We start from the raw sequence: 27,295 nt of genomic DNA, 5'->3' as shown, positions 1-27,295 counted from the left end.
GTGGAATCTACCAGCAGGAAAATGCAACAACTTTTCAGTTTTATGTTACCTGGGACTGCTCTATTTTTCACAAATTTTAAAGGGGAACTTTTCTCAAAGAAAAGATAATGGAAAAGAGCTGCACAGGATTATTCAGTAAGTAATTCTGAAGAACTATAGCATATTTCAGGAGGTGCGAAGCAATGCTTTTGGCCGAAGAGGCGGAAAACGGCCTATCTCGATGTACCTGTTAGGAATTTCTGGCCACGTCAGTGACAGGAGCGCAGGAGAGAAGATAGGTCGCTCGGCCAAGACCCGTCGACAGTGTCATAAACTCCCGTTGTGTGTAGAGTTGGCGTCCATAAAAATCCAAGTTTCCGTGCTTGTATTGGACTGGACGCTATAGATGGAGCCAATAGGTGATGTCGTTCCTTTGCCTGCCGAGTTCTTGGGAAGAATTTCATGATGGAACGTAACATTTATGGTGGCTCTGAAATGATCTACACTCCTGGAAATGGAAAAAAGAACACATTGACACCGGTGTGTCAGACCCACCATACTTGCTCCGGACACTGCGAGAGGGCTGTACAAGCAATGATCACACGCACGGCACAGCGGACACACCAGGAACCGCGGTGTTGGCCGTCGAATGGCGCTAGCTGCGCAGCATTTGTGCACCGCCGCCGTCAGTGTCAGCCAGTTTGCCGTGGCATACGGAGCTCCATCGCAGTCTTTAACACTGGTAGCATGCCGCGACAGCGTGGACGTGAACCGTATGTGCAGTTGACGGACTTTGAGCGAGGGCGTATAGTGGGCATGCGGGAGGCCGGGTGGACGTACCGCCGAATTGCTCAACACGTGGGGCGTGAGGTCTCCACAGTACATCGATGTTGTCGTCAGTGGTCGGCGGAAGGTGCACGTGCCCGTCGACCTGGGACCGGACCGCAGCGACGCACGGATGCACGCCAAGACCGTAGGGTCCTACGCAGTGCCGTAGGGGACCGCACCGCCACTTCCCAGCAAATTAGGGACACTGTTGCTCCTGGGGTATCGGCGAGGACCATTCGCAACCGTCTCCATGAAGCTGGCCTACGGTCCCGCACACCGTTAGGCCGTCTTCCGCTCACGCCCCAACATCGTGCAGCCCGCCTCCAGTGGTGTCGCGACAGGCGTGAATGGAGGGACGAATGGAGACGTGTCGTCTTCAGCGATGAGAGTCGCTTCTGCCTTGGTGCCAATGATGGTCGTATGCGTGTTTGGCGCCGTGCAGGTGAGCGCCACAATCAGGACTGCATACGACCGAGGCACACAGGGCCAACACCCGGCATCATGGTGTGGGGAGCGATCTCCTACACTGGCCGTACACCACTGGTGATCGTCGAGGGGACACTGAATAGTGCACGGTACATCCAAACCGTCATCGAACCCATCGTTCTACCATTCCTAGACCGGCAAGGGAACATGCTGTTCCAACAGGACAATGCACGTCCGCATGTATCCCGTGCCACCCAACGTGCTCTAGAAGGTGTAAGTCAACTACCCTGGCCAGCAAGATCTCCGGATCTGTCCTCCATTGAGCATGTTTGGGACTGGATGAAGCGTCGTCTCACGCGGTCTGCACGTCCAGCACGAACGCTGGTCCAACTGAGGCGCCAGGTGGAAATGGCATGGCAAGCCGTTCCACAGGACTACATCCAGCATCTCTACGATCGTCTCCATGGGAGAATAGCAGCCTGCATTGCTGCGAAAGGTGGATATACACTGTACTAGTGCCGACATTGTGCATGCTCTGTTGCCTGTGTCTATGTGTCTGTGGTTCTGTCAGTGTGATCATGTGATGTATCTGACCCCAGGAATGTGTCAATAAAGTTTCCCCTTCCTGGGACAATGAATTCACGGTGTTCTTATTTCAATTTCCAGGAGTGTATATTGGGACACAAAAGCACCTCTCTTGGTTGAGCCAAGGCTCCTGGTCAGACATTCTGTAACGTTCGACCCTTCAGGATAATGATCTCTGTGTTGTTCACTTTAGGCCTAAAAGAAAAATCTCAAAACATGCTGTCTAAAGTGGCCGTGGGAAACACAATTCGGAAGGATAAAGTCTTTTCCTCCTAGAGCAGACATATACGAGTCACGGATCGACTGCTTCTCTAGCAGGGAAAAGAATGTTATCAACTTTGGTTAGGATAGGTCGGGAGGCTGAGGGGAAACGTGTCGCTGGTGGAGTCATGTGACTGGTACTAAAGCCGTCTGGGGGGGTTTGCATTGGTGCCCTTTTCGAGTTCACAAAGTTTTGATAGAAATGTGATGTGCTGAGAAAAGTTTCATCTGATTCAGACTGTGTTTCGGACAGGAAATTCTGGTTTTGACTATGTTTATGAGTGGATTTCACTTAGGATACTCGCCCTGAACGTGACTTCACACTGGCACTGATCTTAAGTGGGGAGCCTGCGGCGTACCGACAGTTTGGATCTCAATCATCGCGGACAACTCGCTGTGCCGAGGACAATCTTGTTTGTATCTGTTCTGCCGCCTTAACGTTTGATCTCCTTGTGCGTACTGCCGTAGAAGTGAGTCAGATTGGTCCATGGTATGACCAGCGGAGGGGAACGTCACACGCTGGAATTTGCTAAGACGCCAGGGCTTCGTCAGAGAGTAACTGTGATCCGTCTGACAGATCGCGTGCCTGCGACTTTGCATATTTCGTGCCCGTGGTAATGAATTACGGGCGTGGCTCATCCCTACTCTGCCGCCGCTTATGCAGCGACCGTCATCTCTGGGACAGCGCTATGCATCGAGAAAGGGGTAAAGTGTTGTTGCTCCGACTTGTTAGGTCAAACAGAAATACCGTGTCGCCACTTGTCCTCAGCTGCACCAGTGTAGTGTAACTTTTCGGAATACCAAATCCGTCAAAGTCTGTTCAGCATTAGATACTTTCAGATTGCGTTATCCATGTTTTGAGCCAGGGTAAATAGGTTACACAGATAAACCTCAGTCTTTGCCAACCAAACACCACCCAGTGGAATGCTAATTATTTGTTGCTTCTGTTTGTGTTGCCAAAAGTTCTTGAATTATTTGTCATCTCTCTCAAAGTGTGTTGTTTGTTCTGTTTTATGATTAATACACTCATAGAATGAGATTTTCACTCTGCAGCGGAGTGTGCGCTGATATGAAACTTCCTGGCAGATTAAAACTGTGTGCCCGACCGAGACTCGAACTCGGGACCTTTGCCTTTCGCGGGCAAGTGCTCTACCATCTGAGCTACCGAAGCACGACTCACGCCCGGTACTCACAGCTTTACTTCTGCCAGTACCTCGTCTACTACCTTCCAAACTTTACAGAAGCTCTCCTGCGAACCTTGCAGAACTAGCACCCCTGAAAGAAAGGATATTGCGGAGACATGGCTTAGCCACAGCCTGGGGGATGTTTCCAAAATGAGATTTTCACTCTGCAGCGGAGTGTGCGCTGATATGAAACTTCCTGGCAGATTAAAACTGTGTGCCCGACCGAGACTCGAACTCGGGACCGTTGCCTTTCGCGGGCAAGTGCTCTACCATCTGAGCTACCGAAGCACGACTCTCGCCCGGTACTCACAGCTTTACTTCTGCCAGTACCTCGTCTCATACCTTCCAAACTTTACAGAAGCTCTCCTGCGAACCTTGCAGAAGTTTCATATCAGCGCACACTCCGCTGCAGAGTGAAAATCTCATTCTGGAAACATCCCCCAGGCTGTGGCTAAGCCATGTCTCCGCAATATCCTTTCTTTCAGGAGTGCTAGTTCTGCAAGGTTCGCAGGAGAGCTTCTGTAAAGTTTGGAAGGTAGGAGACGAGGTACTGGCAGAAGTAGAGCTGTGAGGACGGGGCGTGAGTCGTGCTTCGGTAGCTCAGATGGTGGAGCACTTGCCCGCGAAAGGCAAAGGTCCCGATTTCGAGTCTCGGTCGGGCACACAGTTTTAATCTGCCAGGAAGTTTAATACACTCATGTTCACAAATAAAACAAACAAAAACAGAACGCCTTGAACTTCTAGAGATAGGACGTTCATATTCACAGGACATGTGCGTTAGTATGTTCAGCAGAAATGCATGACTTTTCAGTCACATCGGTCCAGCATGTGTCCTATTGCCAAGCAGACACAGTGTCCGCCATGTGTGATGGCACAGACGTGTATAAGGCCCGAGTGGCGTCATGTGGTAAAGCCATCCACGCTGCATTCACCTGGTTCCGAAGTTCATCTGTTGTGGTTGGCATTGGGTCGCAGTGCTGTACCCATTGTTTCACCATGTCTCACACATTTTCGATTGGTGACAAGTCTGGTGATCTGACTGTTACACCAAGAACGCACATAATCGTGCAGCAACATGTGATCGTTCATTGTTTTGCTGAAAAATGGTGTGTGGGGTGTTGTGCAGAGAGGGTATGGCTACGGGTGGCAGGATGTCATTAACGTAGGTCGCAGTGGTCACTGTGCTCTGGGCACGTACCAACTGTGATGTGTGGTTGTGCCCAGTAGCAACCTACACCATAAGGCCTTGACTTGGCGATGTATGTCTTGAGCGAATGCAGTCACTGAGAAGCCTCTCCCCCTGTCTGCGCGCCCATCATTTTCAAACAAACAGAAACTGGTTTCGTCCGAAAACACTATCTGATGCCAGTGAGTCGTTCCATACACCACTGCCATTCGTCAAAGCTAGGCGGAGAAGTGAATAACGCGCACTTAACTCATGCCATAATAGAGGGCTACGGATTGTCAACCCTGATGGTTTTCGGTGTGTTACACTGTTCCATTGCTGCGACAGAGCCGAGGAGGACGCAGATCTGTCGTGCAATGCCAGACGTCGATCTTCCCGGGGGCTGGTACGGGTGGTGCGACGTCTTCCACGTGGTCGTCTTTTGCTGTCTTCCGTGAACCATTCTGCACACACCCGCTGCACACACTTAACCCCACACGATTAACAATTTTCCGGATGGATGCATCACATTCTCTCATAGCAATATTGCCCCCTCTTTCAAACTCACTGATTTGACGGTACGGTTCGTGCCCACATCTGCGAGGCATCCTGCACGTCTGCTCAACTCACGCTGATCCATTATCTTCGGTTTATAGCCGCAGGCACATTTTACCGGTAGGTGGTGTTGTGTTGCGTCGTGATATCGAAGCTAATCTTGAACCATCAGTCCGACATTGTTCAAATGCTAATCATTTTTCCAGGACATACTAACGTACATGTCATGTGAATATGAATGTCCTATCTCTAGTTGTTCAAGGTGTTCCGTTTTCTCTAAACATGTGTGTAAATCTTGCCATTTTTATAAAAGATTAAACCCGTAATGGTGTATTAATCATCCTTCACTAATTGAATACAATAATGATAGAGTCACAATTTTATTAATTTTTTCAGCTTTAATTTTTATTTAAGATTTTGATAAAAGTGATAATCTCCAATGCAGGATAGCAATGGTGATTACTGTCAGAGGGCAGATTTAATTTAGCAGATGCATGGAAGGTAGACAGCTGGAAGGTTTACAATTAAAGTGATTGTTAAAAGGGTGTAAACCTGAAGCCGTCTGTAGTCTTTCAGATGAAAGCGCAGGGCCAGTGTACTTTAGCAACTTCATTGTAGAATTAAGCTGGCTGAAGGATAGCGATATTTTTGTTACTCAAAAGAGTTTTTCCTTTGTATATAGAATTAGTTGGGATTTAAAGTTACGTCAACTGTTCTTTCCAAAACTCGTTCTGCCATCTTAGCAAAATGAAATAAATGTCCTATTTACGAAATTTGAAACGACTGCGAAATGATGTGAAAATATTTCTATCTTAAAGAAATTTTCGTACTGATTCTAAAACTGGTCTAAATTTTTGCCAATCTGTAATATTCACGAATATGTGGAGAATTCAATATTATAATCCATATTTCATTACTAATAATGCAGCTGCTGTGTTTGAGTTGCTGCTGTATTTGTAGAAATGTATTTGTAGAACTTGATCTTTTGCCCTCTAGCATAAGTTGAACAAACGTTAGGTTTGAAGGCAGTCGTTAACTGAATTTTAATACTGCACCACAGTTTCCTTCGTTTATACATGATTTGCCATGAAACTTATTGTCCCATTATGATCTACAATTGTTATACACTCCTGGAAATTGAAATAAGAACACCGTGAATTCATTGTCCCAGGAAGGGGAAACTTTATTGACACATTCCTGGGGTCAGATACATCACATGATCACACTGACAGAACCACAGGCACATAGACACAGGCAACAGAGCATACACAATGTCGGCACTAGTACAGTGTATATCCACCTTTCGCAGCAATGCAGGCTGCTATTCTCCCATGGAGACGATCGTAGAGATGCTGGATGTAGTCCTGTGGAACGGCTTGCCATGCCATTTCCACCTGGCGCCTCAGTTGGACCAGCGTTCGTGCTGGACGTGCAGACCGCGTGAGACGACGCTTCATCCAGTCCCAAACATGCTCAATGGGGGACAGATCCGGAGATCTTGCTGGCCAGGGTAGTTGACTTACACCTTCTAGAGCACGTTGGGTGGCACGGGATACATGCGGACGTGCATTGTCCTGTTGGAACAGCAAGTTCCCTTGCCGGTCTAGGAATGGTAGAACGATGGGTTCGATGACGGTTTGGACGTACCGTGCACTATTCAGTGTCCCCTCGACGATCACCAGTGGTGTACGGCCAGTGTAGGAGATCGCTCCCCACACCATGATGCCGGGTGTTGGCCCTGTGTGCCTCGGTCGTATGCAGTCCTGATTGTGGCGCTCACCTGCACGGCGCCAAACACGCATACGACCATCATTGGCACCAAGGCAGAAGCGACTCTCATCGCTGAAGACGACACGTCTCCATTCGTCCCTCCATTCACGCCTGTCGCGACACCACTGGAGGCGGACTGCACGATGTTAGGGCGTGAGCGGAAGACGGCCTAACGGTGTGCGGGACCGTAGCCCAGCTTCATGGAGACGGTTGCGAATGGTCCTCGCCGATACCCCAGGAGCAACAGTGTCCCTAATTTGCTGGGAAGTGGCGGTGCGGTCCCCTACGCCACTGCGTAGGATCCTACGGTCTTGGCGTGCATCCGTGCGTCGCTGCGGTCCGGTCCCAGGTCGACGGGCACGTGCACCTTCCGCCGACCACTGGCGACAACATCGATGTACTGTGGAGACCTCACGCCCCACGTGTTGAGCAATTCAGCGGTACGTCCACCCGGCCTCCCGCATGCCCACTATACGCCCTTGCTCAAAGTCCGTCAACTGCACATACGGTTCACGTCCACGCTGTCGCGGCATGCTACCAGTGTTAAAGACAGCGATGGAGCTCCGTATGCCACGGCAAACTGGCTGACACTGACGGCGGCGGTGCACAAATGCTGCGCAGCTAGCGCCATTCGACGGCCAACACCGCGGTTCCTGGTGTGTCCGCTGTGCCGTGCGTGTGATCATTGCTTGTACAGCCCTCTCGCAGTGTCCGGAGCAAGTATGGTGGGTCTGACACACCGGTGTCAATGTGTTCTTTTTTCCATTTCCAGGAGTGTAGATGCTTAGTTCATGGTAGCAAAACGGGATGAATTTAACAGGCTTGAACATTCTAAATATGGAATTCTTACAGAAATCTCAAACAAAATTTAGAAGGACTGTGTGGTATTTATGGTTCAAAAATGGTTCAAATGGCTCTGAGCACTATGGGACTCAACATCTTAGGTCATAAGTCCCCTAGAACTTAGAACTACTTAAACCTAACTAACCTAAGGACATCACACACACCCATGCCCGAGGCAGGATTCGAACCTGCGACCGTAGCAGTCCCGCGGTTCCGGACTGCAGCGCCAGAACCGCTAGACCACCGCGGCCGGTATTTATGGAATCATCAAGCAAACAGCAATGCTGTGCTGTTGTTATAAATATATCTTGTGCATGAAACAAAATTTACGTGATAACAATTTGCAATTTGGATTAGGGTTAAAGAGTCTGTGGCTAGCGTTCCAATCGAACTTTGCTGCCATAATTGATACTCGGTATTTATTCGTATATTTTAACTCAGCGTGCAAATAACAGAAAGTCGACAGAGGAATTCTAATCTTCATCGTTGGATAATAGAAACATGAAATGGAGTGCCACATGTCTTTTATGACAAAGCAATTGCTTATACAGCACTGTGCCCAGTGAAGCTACCACTTCATTAGTCATGCAAGCCTCTTTTTAGTTAAGTCCTATATAGGCACTAAATTTTAGTTGTAGTCTTTCATCACATTAAGCTGCAATGTATCTCTGTGTTTCAGGCAAATGCTTACTCGAACGGAAGAGAAGGGAAGAACATTACCTGCAGGAAAGGTAAATGCATTCTCAATATTACGACACCATCTTGTATGGCTGTTCATCTTAACAAATTACAAATACTAACTACTGGTTTGTAATGTGAGTGCGGGTGTGGAAAACTGATGTCATCACTGAGGGATAAGTGGTATTCTGGTGAAACCGTTACATCAGAGGTTGTAAGCAACTGTCTAGACATGAGGAATCGAAAACAACTTTTCCCAGGTTGAAAAAATGTCATGCACTTTTCTTTAAACAGACTTCACAGAGAATTTCAACACGTGAGATGAACTAATGAATAAAACAGCGGTCTCACATCCAGGAGGAGGGCAACTCAAATTTTCACCTGGCCAACCTCTTTTAGATTCTGTGTTATTCGCTTAAGGCAATGACACGCCCACTTTCCTGTCCTATCCTTTCTCAATCCGAGCTGCTGCTCCAGCTATAAATAGTCGTTCACGGGACATCAGTCCCTGATTTTCTTCGCTTAATATTCATAACATTCCCACCAGACATTCCAACGTAAGTTTACTCTTATTTTTTTCTAAATTGATTAAGGCAAATGCCAAGATTTTTCCTTTGCAACGGACATACATTGCATAAGCAATCAGAGCATCTGCTCCGTATCTAATGACCAACATATCGACGGAACCTAAAACCTAATGTCCCTCGTTTCTGTTTTCAGGTAGTTTCCATAATAATCACAGACACAGTAAAATATAATATTAGGTGAGAATGCTTCATCCACGAACTTTTTGCACCCAGAATGGCAAAAAAAAACTAATATTCTAAAAAAGTGATATAACATTTGCAAATACTGCTGAATTATGTAGAAAAACGAACAGTTACTTGTGTACGTACTTCCCTTGTTTAACATCCTACATACAATACCTAAGTGTTAATAAATGTCTCCTACAATATCCCTATCAGGATAAATCAGAAATCATATGTCAGTCATACACGCTGTGTCACACTGAAAACGTCGTGGATACGCCTTAGAGCGGTTCTAGATGATTCAGTCCGGAACCGCGCTGCTGCTACGGTCGCAGGTTCGAATCCTGCCTCGGGCATGGATGTGTGTGATGTCCTTAGGTTAGTTAGGTTTAAGTAGTTCTAAGTCTAGGGGACTGGTGATCTCAGATGTTAAGGCCCATAGTGCTTAGAGCCATTTGAACCATTTTTGAAACTGCCTTTCGAAATAGGTAAGCCATCTGTATAAATATATTCATATCAACATGAAAGTTGTGATGGATTTTCTATAACGTAATACGAATATGTATACGTCTCTATATCAATGTCTTAGCGTTGTCACAGCTCTATAGAAGAGTGTTGTTACGCCTGCAACCGTTTGCAATTCACAGCTGAAAGCTGGAAACAGTGCTACCAGCCGTCAGTAATTTTTCCCACTGACTCTGCAATAACTCTGCAGTATCTCCAAATATGCTCGCAAAAAATGGTTCAAATGGCTCTGAGCACTATGGGACTTAACATCTGAGGTCATCAGTCCCCTAGAACTTAGAACTACTTAAACCTAATTAACCTAAGGACATCACACACATGCATGCCCGAGGCAGGATTCGAACGTGCGACCGTTGCAGTAGCGCGGTTCCGGACTGAAGCGCCTACAACCGCTCGGCCACTGCGGCCGGCTGTTCTGCTATCCCCATCGCCACTTGACGCACAAAGGGTAACGAAAGAGCGAGCAAGCGAGCTAGCTGCGCCAGGGTAATTCCTGCTGGAAACCACATGAACCAGACACTTAGAACTGTCGCCGAAGTAAACTTCTTTCATGCAGAGGAGACGGCGTTCATCCCCCGCGGCTACGAGCTGCTGGCCGGCGTGGGCGTGTACAAGGTGCACCGCGCGGCCGCCGACCAGGGCGCGGCGGCGTCCCGCTGCTGGCTGGAGGGCGGCCAGCTGACGGTGCCCGCAGACCCGGCGGAGGCGGACGCGCTGGCGGCGCTGCTGAGGCGCGCGCACGTCGCCGCCGCCCTCACCGCCATCACGGACCGCGACAACGAGGGCCACTTCATGTCCAACCTAGGTAACTCGCACCGGCACTTCGCGAACAACATACATTACCTGATCAGAAGTATCCACATACCTATAAACTCACATTAATGTGGGATGTGTCCATCCTTTGCCTTAACGAAAGCTTGAACTCCGCTGTGGACACTTTCAATAGGATGTCCGAATGTCTGTGGAGGAACGGCAGCCCAATCTTCCTCAACAGCAAAACCATATAACTTAGTAACGTTGACGCTGGCACCTGGAAAAGGTCCTAACTCAGCCCAGAGACGTTCCTTTGCGTTCTGGTCCAGATTCTCGGCAGGCCACTTGAATTATACCTGTCGTCTTTTACTACTGCAAGGTTCTGGTAAGATCCGATACGCAAAATATCTCTTTACTGGCTCCCTAACTCCCAAGAGTGACCGTGCAAGTAGAGGCTACGTTTGCTTGCCTGCAACAAGTACCAGACACAAAATTTCTCATTAGTAAGCCAAATTTATTTAAACATTAATTAATTATACTGATAAAAAGGCGCCACCTCACAGATCATTTGATGATTTAATAAAACACCAGTCCAATAATCATGATAACTTTTATTAAAACATTGCTAAGAGCAGGTACAAACTGATTAATTTTAAGGATCCTGACTTGGGAGCGGAATAGCGCTGTGAGATGTAATAGCAAAGAATTTAACAATAATTCACAGTAACACACACATACAGAAGTTAAAATACCGTTACTTGAGATGCTAGCGCGTGCATCGACTCGTGGCACATTATACAGCACAGCATCTGTACCGACACATATGGGGAAAGACTGCTAAATTACTGGATACGATTAATCAAGATCATACACACCATGTTCACATTGGTCACTCACACAACGAAAGATGTTGTTGTGGTCTTCAGTCCAGAGACTGGTTTGATGCAGCTCTCTATCCTGTGCAAGCTTCTTCATCTCCCAGTACCTACTGCAGCCTACATCCTTCCGAATCTGCTTAGTGTATTCATCTCTTGGTCTCCCTCTACGATTTTTACCCTCCACGCTGCCCTCCAATACTAAATTGAGGATCCCTTGATGCCTCAGAACATGTCTTACGAGCCTATCTCTTCTTCTAGTCAAGTTGTGCCACAAACTCCTCTTCTCCCCAAATCTATTCAATACCTCCTCGTTATTTATGTGATTTACCCATCTAATCTTCAGCATTGTTCTGTAGCACCACATTTCGAAAGCTTCTATTCTCTTCTTGTTCAAACTATTTATCGTCCACGTTTCACTTCCATACATGGCTACACTCCATACAAACACTTTTAGAAACGATTTCGTGACGATTAAATCAATACCCGATGTTAACAAATTTATCTTCTTCAGAAACGATTCTCTGTCTACTTCGACCATCATCAGTTATTTTTCTCCCCAAATAGCAAAACTCCTTTACTACTTTAAGTGTCTCATTTTCTAATCTAATTCCCTCAGCATCATTGATTTAATTCGACTGCATTCCATTATCCTCGTTTTGCTTTTGTTGATGTTCATCTTATATCCTCCTTTCAAGACACTATCCACTCCGTTCAACTGCTCTTCCAGGTCCTTTGCTGTCTCTGTCAGAATTACAATGTCATTGGCAAACCACAAAGTTTTTATTTCTTCTCCATGGATTTTAATACCTACTCCGAATTTTTCTTTTGTTTCCTTTACTGCTTGCTCAATATACAGATTGAATAACATCGGGCAGAGGCTACAACCCTGTCTCACTCCTTTCCCAACCACTTCTTCCCTTTCATGTCCATCGACTCTTATAACTGCCATCTGGTTTCTGTACAAAATGTAAATAGCTTTCCGCTCCCTGTATTTTACCCCTGCCACCTTAGGAATTTGAAAGAGAGTATTCCAGTCAACATTGTCAATAGCTTCCTGTAAGTCTGCAAATGCTAGAAACGTAGGTTTGCCTTTCCTTAATCTTTCTTCTAAGATAAGTCGCAGGGCCAATATTGCCTCACGTGTTCCAATATTTCTACTGAATCCAAACTAATCTTCCCCGAGGTCGGCTTCTACCAGTTTTTCCATTCGTCTGTAAAGAATTCGCATTAGTATTTTGCAGCTGTGGCTTATTAAACTGATAGTTCGGTAATTTTCACATCTTTCGACACCTACTTTCTTTGGGATTGGAATTATTATATTCTTTTTGAAGTCTGAGGGTATTTCGCCTGTCTCATACATCTTGCTCACCAGATGGTAGAGTTTTGTCAGGACTGGCTCTCTCAAGGCTGTCAGTAGCTCTAATGGAATGTTGTCTACTCCCAGGGCCTTGTTCCGGCTTAGGTCTTTCAGTGCTCTGTCAAACTCTTCACGCAATATCATATCTCCCATTTCATCTTCATCTACATCCTCTTCCATTTCCATAATATCAAGTACATCGCTCTTGTATAGACCCTCTATATGGTCCTTCCAGCTTTCTGCTTTCACTTCTTTGCTTAGAACTTGGTTTCCATCTGAGCTCTTGATATTCACACGAATGGTTCTCTTTTCTCAAAAGGTCTCTTTAATTTTCCTGTAGGCAGTATCTATCTTACCCCTCGTGAGATAAGCCTCTACATCCTTACATTTGTCCTCTAGCCATCCCTGCTTAGCCAATCTTCCATAACCCACTGGGTCATAACGCGACTGCCTTTAATGGTAAATTTTGTAGCACGAAGTCCACATCTAAAATACCGTACAACTCCGCAATTTTATAAACTAATTTACTAAACCAGATCACATCTACTGTGTCATGAAATGGAGGCTTCAATTCGAACGCGAGGGGTGTTTATGTCGAACTGGAGCCTCATGGTGTACAAAGAAACACACGTCGTGCACCAGAATACGGGCTCCTAAGTCCGTAGGAATTAACTACAAATTGGACGGTAAATTAAATAAAATTTAGCCCAAGCGTTCCACAAAGCACACAACAGATTCATACACAATAGGCTAAACTAACTAAAGCTGTAAAACATGTGGTGACACCGCTCGTCCACGCCAAGTTACATTTGCACAAAAGTTCTCAGCTAATAAACTGAATATTACTGAAATTAACACCGTTCCCTTATTGAATTAGTTGGCGCGGCAAGATTATCGATGCCACGCACCAGAGTGACTACCGAGAATTCAAACAAAGCTCTCACACATTTCAGCTCCGCAAACAGAGATGCTAGTCAGAGCATCCGTACTCACCGGCGTCCTAGGGAAGAGTAACCTAATCGTCTATCCCGACTAGGGTCCACACACGGTGGCCGGGAAGGGCCCAGAGAGCGTAATCGGTTTCTACCTGTACCAACCTCACAATGGGTGCTGATCAGTGGCCACTAATGCCTCTCTGACCCAACTTATCAGTATTCGAAACTCTACATAATGGTTGGTTACACTGATCTTAACATTCATAGAACCATGTAGCGGCTCAAATAAAGCCATTACACAGTCCATCTTAGGTATCTTATTGTCCACACACTGTTACCTCCCAGACAATGCTTTGTCACAGGCTGCAATTACGTGCTGATGCCAGCCGCGGTGGCCGTGCGGTTCTGGCGCTGCAGTCCGGAACCGCGGGGCTGCTACGGTCGCAGGTTCGAATCCTGCCTCGGGCATGGGTGTGTGTGATGTCCTTAGGTTGGTTAGGTTTAAGTAGTTCTAAGTTCTAGGGGACTTATGACCTAAGATGTTGAGTCCCATAGTGCTCAGAGCCATTTGAACCATTTGAACCAACGTGCTGATGCAAACAACCATCACTACTAATTGTTCCTCCATTGGACACAATTCATAATGCTATAAAATGTGCTCATATTCTGACGTATTTCGTATTATTTTTCATATGCTATAACACAAAAACAGGAAAAAGATGCACCACGAAGGAATTATCCAAATGGGACGGAAATCAGTAGATATGTTGTACATGTACACGTAAACAAATCACTACACTTTCAAAACAGTGGATGATTTACTGAACAGCAGGAGCTTCACAAACTGAGCAATAAATAACCCGTTGGTTCACTTATAGCCCTTATGCAAGCAGTTATTCAGCTTCGCATTAATTAATGGGCTCGTTCGACGACTTTCTGAGGAATATAGTTCCAAATCCTGTCCAATTGACGATTTACATCTTCATAATCACGATATACCCATAACGCTCGGAACGTTCTCAATTGGGGAGAGATCCAGCGACCTTGACCTCCAAAACAGGGCTTGGCAAGCAGGAAGACAAGCGGTAGAAACTCTCACCTTGTGCAGACAGGCATTATACTGCTGAAATGTAAGCCCAGGGTGGCTTAATGAAGGCTAACTAAACGGGGCTTAGAGTACCATCGACGTACCGCTGCACTGTGTGTGTGTCTGTGGGAAGAATGGGGGGGGGGGGGGGCTACAGATGACAACCAAAGGGGTGCTGCTATGAAATGAAATGTTACCCTACACCATAGCTCCTGGTGGTCAGGCCGTATTTCGGGCGCCAGTTTTGTATCCCACCACTTTCCGGGGTCGGCCTGGAATCTCATTCATTGGAGCATAATAGTCGTCAGCAATGAATGTCGCTTCGAACTGAGCCCCAATGACCAGCAAAGACGCCCCAGACATTGGTAGAGAATACCAGTCTGACTGTCGCTCACTGTACGGCTTGAAACCAGAACTGATGGTCTTTGGTCCAATTCATTTCGTAGCAGGAGTCCTTTGATTGTCGTTCACGGCACCCTTACAGCACAGCGGTACATCGACAATATATACGCTCCGTTTTGTTGTTCTTCATGCAAAGCCATCGAGGTTTTACTTTTCATCAAGGTAATGTCTACCTGCACGGGGCTTCAATTTCTGTTACTTGTCTACATGCTTTCTAAACCCCATAAAGACTGCCGGATCTCTCCCCAACTCGAAACGTTTGGAGCGTTATGGGCAGGGCCTTCCAACCAGCTTGGGATTTTGACTATCTAATGCGCCAGTTGGACAGAATTTGGCACGGCATCCTTCAGGAGTACATCCAAATCCTGTCAGTCAATGCCAAATCGAATAACTGCTTGCATAAAAGCTAGAGGAGGACCAACATGTTATTGTCTTAACCAATTATTGAAGCTCGTTCTCTTGAACAAATCAAACTTTTCTGAAATCCTAATCATTCGTCTGTACCTATTCATCACGTCTACTGATTTCTGGTCCATTCTGATAAGTCCTTCACAGTGCATCTTTTTTGTCTTTGAGATTATTTCAGGGCTAGTTAATTAATACAGTTAACAAATGCTGGGAGATTTAGTTCAGGTACTCTTGTATGATATCTTCTCAGATCGATGACAGTCTCTTGATGCACCTGAGTTCGTGTAACCCGTTGTTGAACTACAGACCTGATCACCCAAAATAAGCACGAGCCAGCCAATCCAAGATTCACCATTTCCTCTGTACTTCACTGTTGGCACTACACATGATGGCCAGTAACGTTCTTCAGGCATCTGACAATCTCAAAATATAACACGGGTCATCAGTTCAAATCTATTGTTACCAGTTCGTCCGCTGGTGTCGCTTTTTAGACCACGTAAAGCGTCGCTTACCGCTGACCACAGAGATGTGTGTCTTATGAAGAGCTACTCGATCGTTGTAGCCCGTTCTCGTAGCTGACCTGCTGATACAACCGTGTAACTCATGACTGGTTTCTTTGATTTCATACTGTTTTTTAAAACCGCCTTCTGCAATATTCAACGATCCCTCTCCAGTGGTGCATGAAGTTAGCCTGCTCTTGGTTTGGCTGCAGTTATTCTTTCGGGCTTCCACTTCACAGTCAAATCACTAATAGTCGATTGGGGCAGCTTTAGAAGAACTGAATTGTTCCTGGTGAACAAGTTAGTCAGGTGACATTCAGTGACTAGTCCACGATCGAAGTCACCGAGCTCTCCTGAACAACCCATTCAGTAGGGATCTGGTTTAGACCTGCGGGCCGACACACAGTTTTAACTTGCCACGTATAGTCATCGCGACATCCATCTAGCGAATCGTGCTGCGAACTACAAACCAGGAGTTCTGCTCAATGGACAAACGTTGAGGTACAGTCCTTTCCCAAAATATCTCTGAATCACTCTAGATAGAACCCTGGACTACATAGAGCACATCACCAAGCTTTCTCATAAAGTTACTGCAAGGAACAACATACTACATAAGCTCAGTGGTACCACCTGGGGAACCTCTGCTGACTGTCTGCATTTAACTGGCTTCGGTCTTGTGTAATCTGCTGCCGAATACTGTGTACCTGTCTGGTTGGAAAGCGTACATGTGAAGACGGTAGACAGAAAACTGAACGACACAATGCGCTAAATTACTGGTTCCATCAAATGAACCTCATGCCACTGGTTACCTGTATTGAGTCACATCCCTCCACCTCACTTATGGCGGAAACAAGCTCTACTGAGGGAAGCCAAGAAAATCTCTGCATCACCCTCTCTACCACTGCACCAGGAATTCTGTCATCCACCACAGCAACGATTGCGATCAAGAAGACTAGCAGGTGTTACAGCAGGATCTAAATGAAAACTGGAAGCATGAATGGTCAACAAAAACATTGGGAACAAGAGCCCATCACCTTGATCCCACAAAGAAGTCAAAAGGTTTTGACCTACCGAGGAACCTCTGGTGCCGCCTCCACAGGTTAAGGACTGGACATGGTTGTTGAAGCTACTCCAGGTACAAATGGGGCTGCATCAGTTCACTAATGTGTGAATGTAATCGAGAAGAAGAGACAATTGAACATGTAGTCCAACGCTGTCCACTTCATTCATACCCGGAATTCCCGACGACTTGTTCACTCTCACACCCAGCCTAATTAATTGGTTGAAAAACACGGACTTTAAGGTTTAATCTTGTCTTATATCATATTTATATTGTATAAAATCACTTGCCTTATATCAACTGTATATTGTATAAAACCACCATACGATTAAATAAATAAATCGCGACAGATACTCAGCTTAGGGCAAAAGAATTAATCCTCTTCATTTTATTCTCGTCCTATTTAGTCGATGAATAGTATACAGGAAGAAAACTATTGACACATTTACTCTAATTTTAGCGACATGGACATTAACTAAGAAAAAATGTGGATGTTTAATTTTAGCAACACGGATATTAACCAAGATAGATGTAGAAATGAAACGTTGTGTCACGCGTCTTCGATCAGTAAGGAGAATTTCGGTAGTTCTGCGCAGTGGGCAATCGTAAGCATTCAGTAGTTGAAGGACGCGACAAAGGTAACGGCTTCCGATTACCGCTAGCCTCTTCTAAATACAATTTAAACAATGGAATGCGTGTGAGACAAATAAAACAGGCCAGTTTTTTGTTGTTTTCAGAATAAGGAAAATAAAAAATGTGAGCTTACAGTTGTTACTGGTTTGTTTTTAGCTGAATGGATTATTAAAACCTGTGGCATTACACGGATATAGTTTCTAAATATAACAGTTTAACAAACATAATATAATCTTGTTGGTATCTAATGACAGAATGGTGTATTTGTGTGCTGAAAGACAAGATCTGCAACCCTGCGAAACTGAAGCTAAAATGAAGATGAAAGTTAGCAGTAAACATAAACAACAGACTGAGTTGAAAAATAAGAATGGGAAAACTGTATGTGGAGTCATTAACGACCAAAGAAAATCATAATTAAGGAGGAAACACCAGAGTTACCAGAGATAGTGGACGTTTCCCACTTTTCTGAAGATGACGATGATTGCGATGACCAGTTATTGGCATACTGAAATCACTACATACATGTAGTAAAGACCGTAATGGGTTATGTTGTACACTCCTGGAAATGGAAAAAAGAACACATTGACACCGGTGTGTCAGACCCACCATACTTGCTCCGGACACTGCGAGAGGGCTATACAAGCAATGATCACACGCACGGCACAGCGGACACACCAGCAACCGCGGTGTTGGCCGTCGAATGGCGCTAGCTGCGCAGCATTTGTGCACCGCCGCCGTCAGTGTCAGCCAGTTTGCCGTGGCATACGGAGCTCCATCGCAGTCTTTAACACTGGTAGCATGCCGCGACAGCGTGGACGTGAACCGTATGTGCAGTTGACGGACTTTGAGCGAGGGCGTATAGTGGGCATGCGGGAGGCCGGGTGGACGTACCGCCGAATTGCTCAACACGTGGGGCGTGAGGTCTCCACAGTACATCGATGTTGTCGCCAGTGGTCGGCGGAAGGTGCACGTGCCCGTCGACCTGGGACCGGACCGCAGCGACGCACGGATGCACGCCAAGACCGTAGGATCCTACGCAGTGCCGTAGGGGACCGCACCGCCACTTCCCAGCAAATTAGGGACACTGTTGCTCCTGGGGTATCGGCGAGGACCATTCGCAACCGTCTCCATGAAGCTGGGCTACGGTCCCGCACACCGTTAGGCCGTCTTCCGCTCACGCCCCAACATCGTGCAGCCAGCCTCCAGTGGTGTCGCGACAGGCGTGAATGGAGGGACGAATGGAGACGTGTCGTCTTCAGCGATGAGAGTCGCTTCTGCCTTGGTGCCAATGATGGTCGTATGCGTGTTTGGCGCCGTGCAGGTGAGCGCCACAATCAGGACTGCATACGACCGAGGCACACAGGGCCAACACCCGGCATCATGGTGTGGGGAGCGATCTCCTACACTGGCCGTACACCACTGGTGATCGTCGAGGGGACACTGAATAGTGCACGGTACGTCCAAACCGTCATCGAACCCATCGTTCTACCATTCCTAGACCGGCAAGGGAACTTGCTGTTCCAACAGGACAATGCACGTCCGCATGTATCCCGTGCCACCCAACGTGCTCTAGAAGGTGTAAGTCAACTACCCTGGCCAGCAAGATCTCCGGATCTGTCCCCCATTGAGCATGTTTGGGACTGGATGAAGCGTCGTCTCACGCGGTCTGCACGTCCAGCACGAACGCTGGTCCAACTGAGGCGCCAGGTGGAAATGGCATGGCAAGCCGTTCCACAGGACTACATCCAGCATCTCTACGATCGTCTGCATGGGAGAATAGCAGCCTGCATTGCTGCGAAAGGTGGATATACACTGTACTAGTGCCGACATTGTGCATGCTCTGTTGCCTGTGTCTATGTGCCTGTGGTTCTGTCAGTGTGATCATGTGATGTATCTGACCCCAGGAATGTGTCAATAAAGTTTCCCCTTCCTTGGACAAAGAATTCACGGTGTTCTTATTTCAATTTCCAGGAGTGTATTTGTGGCGAAGTACGTATAGGCAAATAACTTGGAACAGGTGTGTTCGGTGCTCCATTTGGATCATGCTGCATGTAATTGAGAAGACACCCAAGACTTTTTTAATGGATGCTTATGCAAGAAATGAACATTATAGAAATTGTTGAGATGTGAAAATGAAAGTAATTACAGGCTTTCCTTCTCAAACGCCCAATTCTCCAGTCATACCATTCGGTGTGATTGTGGAATCGCTCGTTTATAATATTTGCAGTTAAACATCTTTGTATTCTTTATTTACGTTTATTGATTTATTACCGTAAAAGCAGAGAAACTGGAGCAATCTCATATACGGTTGGTTTTAGGATACTTCTTGTGAACGTGTCAAAATAATACATTTTGTTTGAGTTAACACTATTCCTACAGTGTCCCTTATGTTTTTACACCACAATTTCGATGTTAACGCCCTCACTTAAAGACTGTCAACAGTTTGCGTGATGCTATATTGCTTGCTAAAAAAGTAATTTTCTGGTTTTGGATAGTAACATTCGTCTTTGTCGGCGGCAAAATGACAAAAGGAACGCAAGCCTTAACCAGACTGTCACATCCCCAGGACCGATACAAAGATTCAGTGTAACCCAAAATTTGTATCCGGCCTTTCCAGCAAACAACCGGAGAGCCATTAATTTCATTTGGTTCATTTCAGTAATTTAAATGCATTGTATGACTCGTCTTCGATCTGTTAACTTTCATTTGATACCTAGAAGAAGCGGCATTTGGAGCATTTATGTCTATTTACAAGCAATATGTTACACTTGTTTATGTCGAAAGTCAACTGCTGTTCCCTGCACCAAGCGTCAAGCTTCTACACTTCACTACAATTTTGTAACGTTGCGACTTCTCCGTAAACAAATGTTTCGTCCGGGAAAAGCATCACGGTACTACCGATGTTATTCACTTGGCCGTTTACAGATGTTGCTAAAGATAATGGTCCTGTAACATTCTCTTGGAGAACGTCAGAAATTACTTTCATATATGGTGATATCTCTCCGACAAGGATGGCCTGCTGTGATCTGTTGGCTAGAAGGTCTTCAGTCGAATAACACAGAAGCTGTGCTGTTCCGTACGCTCATACTTTACTCATTTGGCGGTAGTGTGGAAGACTTGTCCAACATCTACCTTAATAGGTACCGTTGTGTAATAAATTGTAACGTGTAACATACTGGAGGAGTATTGTATTTATTGTTATGGTAGACTATGGATGAAAGTTGAGTCTAATTAGATTTGGACGTAATCTAAAAGTTTATTTTTTATTCACCTTTGTGTTAACTAGAACAAGTTTTCGTACTGAAGCTAGTGGCGGCGTGTAACCACACGTTCCCAATCAGTGCGTGAACGACAGATTGCAGGGCCGTCTTTGGTGGAACGCACATGTTTCTTCTGCCGAATATTTTAACTCGTGGAAGTTCTCTCCATTAACAATGACACGTCCTATAGAAACACACCTTGTACTGCAGTTTTTGTTGATATGGATATTAGGATATGAAAAAGGTGTGGCTGTAGTAAGTGGAGAGGAGCTGTGAGATTTAATTATTATTTATTTGTTTATTATCATTACAGACTGACACACTGCCTTGGTAACTATGGTGGGTCGTTTGCTACTATAAACTACTAACAAGCTCTTTTTCTACAGTTTCTCTCAGTGCTGTTATTTTTCTTATCGTTTACATAATTCCACTGTTAATCAAAAAACATGTGGTACATAAACTAGATTCTGGAAAACGAAAACAAGTTTTCTATATTCGCTCTACATGATTTGTGTATGATGTATGACACTACTATCTGTTTCTACAATTACTACCTCCTCTTGGCCGCACCGTAACCGGGAGAGGCTGACCTCGCGCCTCGTCTCGCTGAAGGGCACGTTTTGCCTATGTTGTGCGTTCGTGTTTCTGTAGTTGGGTATTATTATACTGCATGTGTAATCTAATGCACAATATTATAAAGCTTACGCGTTTTTCAGTTTGCATCTCATATAGTTTACATATTACACGATTACATGTTAGAAAATAATGATCCCAAAGTCTAAAGAATTACTACTTTGTGCAAACAAGAAAATTCGTTGTCTTATTTCTTATTGCAAACTTATTTCTAAATTCCACGTATGTACAGGTGGTTACAAAAAGAATAACCTCATTCTGGACGGTAATAATTACGAAACATGGGACATGCCGCCAAGGAAATTTGTGTTGTTTGAATGGGTGTGGCCTAAGGTTTCAAAAATCGCCGTTAGATGTCTCATCAGTTAGAAGTAAGATAGCGTCCGCTCAACAAAAATGGTTCAAATGCCTCCAAGCACTATGAGACTTAACATCTGAGGTCATCAGTCCCCTAGAACTTAGAACTATTTACACCTAACTAACCTAAAGACATCACACACATCCATGTCCTAGGCAGGATTGTAACCTGCGACCGCAGCAGCAGCGCGGTTCCGGACTGAAGCGCCTAGAACCGCTCGTGCACAGCGGCCGGCTCCGCTCAACAGAAAGTGTTTTGTATGCTGCAATTTGCAAACAGTTAGTGATTTCGGTTCAGCGTGCTTTTCGTCGGCGTTTTGGCACTGATTCGGCTGCACCCAAAAATGCTAGTCGTTGGTATCGCCAATTTGAGGAGAGGGGATGCTTGTGCAAAAGTAAGAGTACAGGTAGACCTCACACTTCTGATTACATGGTGGAAAGAATTCGGCCAGCGTTTGACTGGTATCCACGGAAGTCTACTCGCTGCGCAAGCAAATAACTGGCAGTCCTTCTTACGACTGCCTGGCGAGTGTTAAGATGTCGTTTGCGAAGCTCTTCGACTTGGTGATAAAAGGAAGCGATTTAACTTCAGCAATGCTTTGCTAGAAGACATTGAAGGGAATGAATTTTTACCGCGGTTAATTTTCAGTGATGAAGCACCATTTCATGTTGGCTGTAAAGTAAACCGATGTTAATGGAGAGTCAAGAAGTCGCATAACATCACTGAGCACGAAAGAGACTCACCTAAAGTGAACGTCTTTTGTGCCATTTCCCGAGAAAAAATGCACGGTCCCTCCTTTTTCGGAAGAAAAATGAGTTAACTTAAAATGCCGTAGAATTAGCTTTTTCCACGACTTGGAGGACTCCGATGACTTCATTTTCCCACAGGATGGACATCCATCACAGAGGCACAACAACGTACATCGGTTTGTCAGTGACACCCTGCCCCAACGCTGGATAGTGCGCAATGGACCACGAGACACTGCCCTGAATTCTTGGTTTCCAAGATCGCCAGACATGACCCCACGGCAATTTTTTCTTGCGTAGATATTGGAAGGAAAGTGTGTTCATTTCTCGTTTACCTCGTGACATAGAAGAAGAACAGTCACCGTAACTTCTGTAAAAGCAGATACATTGTGTAAAGTTTATGACGAATTTAGCTATCGTCTAGATGTTGTTGGTGCTGCTGGTGGTGGGCACAGAGCGCATTGTAATAGCATAGCTAAAGCTTTAATACTTTGTGAATATTTTGGGGTTCGGCTCATGTTCTCAGTATGTTTTTATCAATAAATGCGTTGTTTTGAAATCAGATCATTTTGTTTTGAAACTCACTGTATTACTTGGAGTATTGCTGTAGTTGTGTGATCTGCTACTTTACCCTACACATATCTGTATGTGGTGATATTGAACCAGTTCATCTGTGTCTGTAGGCCTATATTCATCTGTTTCCATTACCAGTATTTGAATTTCTAATCACCGTCGTTCTCATTACAGAAATTTATTTGCCCAGAGCACATAAAACACGCAGTGACTATTAATTGCAGTAAAATAAAATCGCCTTGCAGGGCCAATGCATTTCGTCGATTGTTCACATTAATCAGACGGACATTATAGAGACGATATTCCGTAGTACCGTCTCTCGTCGCACAATAAGAGGAAAGCTGTGCGAACAGTGCACAATAGTCACAAATAAAATACATTAGACGTGTATAAAATCCTTTCCTGTCGTGTCCTTCTCCACATCTGATAGTTTCCTATCAGATATCAGCAAGGACACTAGACGAAAAGATTGTATATACATCTCATGTATTTCATTTGTGAGTTTTGTGCTTTGTTCGCACAGCAAAGTGTGTCCAACTAATGTGAACTGTCGCGGAAATGGATTGGTCCTGTAAAAATTTTGTCTGTGCAGATGATCCGAAAATGGCGATTTAATTTCGCTGAAACTAGTAATCATTGTGTATTGTTATGCGATCTTGGGAAATAAATTTGTTTAATAAGAAGATCAACGTTGTTTAGATTCTGAAATCGGCTCCAACAAAGCTGAAAATGTCATGTACTCATTATAATTTTATTTTCTGTTGTCCCACGTATCGTGTTGTGGCATAGGAAAGTGTCTGGTCGTAATCTTATATATGGTCGTTGCTACTTTTAAGTCTTGTATAGCGCTGTTGATATTTCATTATTGCTGCGGCCTCTTAAAGCTTGCCCTATGTCTTCGATTTCTGTCATCGGCCTAGCGCGCGCGCGTACATGTGTATGTGGTGTGTGTGTGTGTGTGTGTGTGTGTGTGAACCGTGAATTTACTTTCAAAACTTTTTCTTAAAAATTTGCTTTATTTACCAGCGATTCATCAATAAAATTAACAAATTTAATCACACTATGTGAGCGTGGAAGTAGTTACTAGTGGGTAACTGATGAAAACAAATTAAATTTCTTTCAACAAATGGAGATTTTATTCTTAAAAAGCCCTTAAAACAAGATTTAATATTATAATCAGAAAGCACCCTCTAAATATCAAGTTACAATTTATTCAGAGGCAGAAAGAACAAATTTTGACAGTATGAGCTTTCGGGCTGAGAACCTTGCCGCTCCCTTTTGACATGGCCGTAGTCACGACCGCTCACAACAACCTCTGAAAGACTACACTGGTGCTAATCTGCAACACACCAGATTACTTTAAACAAAAAACTTTAACAACTCACACAAGCACATAAACTATGAACCCCGTAGGAGGGATGGAAATGGTACAAAACACTAACTTTAAAAAATTAGGTTGCCACTGAAGGTGCAACTTGATTTTTTTAAAAAAAACTCTTACGGTGGAAGGGTGGCAACTTTATGTACTAAAATGACCATTTAAATAAAAATACCATTAAATGCAGTCTTACATAAAATACAGAAATATGCTCTACATTACACATATACCGCCTCTCAAGATGATAGGCAAGATAAAAACAAATTTCAGGAATTCGGCCGTTACAGTTCAAGCAATAAATTCGTTAACACGGAATCCGATAAACATGATATAGGCACCTCTTAACGTACGGCAGACCGACAGACAGACAGTCAGACACTAACTGCCTAACAAATGCGGATGGGAGAGAGACGAGCAAGCTGGGGACGAGAGACTGACCAAGAAAACAAGTAGAATTTAACATGTAAATGAAACAACATATCAGGAATCACTTAACTTCTAATAAACTGCGATGTCTGGCGAAGACCTGGCGCAGCACCCCCAAATCGCTCTCCCGAAGCGTCCGCTGCCAGCCGCTTCAACGGACGCAGGAAGGCGCGCCGATCTCCCGTCTCACGGCGTCGCAGCTCGCGCCGGCCAGACCGATGTCGTGGGTAGACTCCTGTTGCTCTCGTGTCGGCCGCGAAGCCACTACCCCTCGCTGTACGGCGCGGCCCAGTGGACTAACGTGGCGACCTCACATGCGCCGACGCTCAAGAAGGACAAGTCATCTTGTGTCCCAGTGCGCGACCGACCAACCGATCGATCCAACCGCCAATGACCATTGCCTGAACAAACTCGAGCAGACTGGCGGCCTAACACATACTAGCACTCCGGACGACAGACAGACACTGACTGCCCCACACTGACCCGGCTGACCAACTGACCAGACTCGCCGACTAGCGAGCTCATAGTCCACCTTAAATGCACGTGAACAGGGTACCTTTCCCCTTCCCCACCAGAGGGAGACACCAAAGCTGCGATTGCCACAGCGGCGCCACCGCCAGAAGCGGAGGGCAACTGGTTCACACAACGCGCTGCGGCGCGCTCTTCAAAAATTTTTTCCACGGCTCAGTGTGTGTGTGTCGCATTGTAGTGTTATGTGTTCGGTGGACCCATGTTCGCCGCATTCACATCATCACTTTGGCTAAGGCCGAAGCGGTGCAGGTGTGTAGGCTAAGGACCATGGCCCGTCAGGAAGAACGTGATGTAGGAAGCTGTGTGGCTGGCTGTACAGGAGGGTCTCTGGACGCGGCGCTGCGCGGCCGCTGGGAGGCTCGCCAGCCGGACAACGGCGGGCTGTCGCTGCGCCGCGAGGACTGCGTCACGCTGAGCAGCGGCGCGCTCTTCAACGACGTGCCCTGCGACCAGCCGCTGCCCTTCGTCTGCAAGCTGCCGCTCTACCCCGTGCCTCCAGCCGGCTACCAGTGAGTAGTACGCCACACGAAATCACAGCGAGTGGAAGGACCAGGCTACGTTACTCAAACAAAGAACGACACTAGCGCTTCCAGTGGTACGCCAGTGAACCTCGACTACGGGAAAATAAGGCGCGAAAAGCAGTATTCTTTCTTCGTATTCTACGAATGCTAGCTTAGCGCCCGCTGCTTCCCTCGTGTAGACTGTCTGGGCCGCATAGATTTTTTTTGGTGTTCATTTAATTGTGTAATTGTGTAATTTTTATGTCGTTCACAAATTGCAACACCTTCTAAGCTTTTCATGCTAATTAAGGCCATATAACCATGGTCTTTCCCGAGTGTACTTCTTGCAAAAAAAGCGATTATCGAGCTAGAGTCCAAAGTTTTTGTTAAGCGTACCTTTTTAGTTCTTGTGGAGATATTTCCAAAGCAACTTTCATCCCCTAACAAACATTTCTTTATAATCTAACCGAAAATTGAAATACCAATTTACATAACTTTAGCTTTAAGGTTGTTTTAACGTAATGAAATATTTTTCAAAAGTTTTCATCCTCTATTGCACTCCCTTAGGGGTTGAATTTCCAGAAACTCTGAAACACGTATTTTTTTTTTTTTTGTATTTCTCACCGAGAAATCAAATATCAGTTGTCATAGACGTAGCCTTAAAAATCATCTTGTTGTTTTTTTAGTAACTATTTATTTTCAAAAAATCTTTCACCCAACATTTTACTCCCTTTGTGGTTGAATTTTCAAAACTGCTAAACCAAATATTTTTTATTTTCTGACTGAGAAACCAGATACCACTTCCAGCTTCAAAATTCCCTTGATAGTGAAATACTTCCAAAAAGCCTTTCACACCCTTAGGAATGGAATTGCGGATAATCCCTTCATAAACGATGCCTACAGCATATGATCCACACCCTCTCCTAACTTCAACTTTCTGACCTTCGCGGTTTGGGCTCGGCGATCATGAGTTAGAGTATCAGGTTGACCCTATTTCACTCCCTTAGGGGTTGAATTTGCAAAAACGGTGAAACATGTATTTTTTCGTCTCAAACCAAGAAGCCAAACATCAATTTTCAAATATTTAGTTCTTAAAATGCTTTCGCAATGAAATGTTTTCATAAAACGTTTCACTCCTATTTCACCGCCGTAAGAGTTGAATTTCTGGAAACAGTGACATGAGTAAGCTTTATTTCTAACGGAGAAGCCAAATACAAATTTTCATAGATTTAGCTTCGAATGTGGTTGCACAATAAAATATTTTGATGAAATCTGTCATCTCCCATCGCCTCCCCCCCTCCCCCCCCCCCCAAGGGGATACCACTAATT

At 45.3% G+C, this 27,295-nt stretch overlaps 1 protein-coding gene across 1 annotated transcript in view; it reads left to right on the top strand.

Moving 5' to 3' along the window:
- LOC126235409 (macrophage mannose receptor 1-like) overlaps positions 1-27,295 on the top strand; it is a 72,208-nt gene that overhangs the window by 27,169 nt on the left and 17,744 nt on the right. The window contains exons 3-5 of the mRNA XM_049944131.1: positions 8,276-8,327; positions 10,105-10,353; positions 25,786-25,975. Of these exons, the coding sequence (XP_049800088.1) occupies positions 8,276-8,327; positions 10,105-10,353; positions 25,786-25,975 (491 nt within the window). The remainder of the gene's footprint in view (positions 1-8,275; positions 8,328-10,104; positions 10,354-25,785; positions 25,976-27,295) is intronic.

The sequence above is a fragment of the Schistocerca nitens genome, chromosome 2 (assembly GCF_023898315.1).
Source record: "Schistocerca nitens isolate TAMUIC-IGC-003100 chromosome 2, iqSchNite1.1, whole genome shotgun sequence".
NCBI lineage: Eukaryota > Metazoa > Arthropoda > Insecta > Orthoptera > Acrididae > Schistocerca > Schistocerca nitens.
Note: the sequence above shows the minus strand (reverse complement) of the source record. Positions and strands in the feature narration are given on the sequence as shown.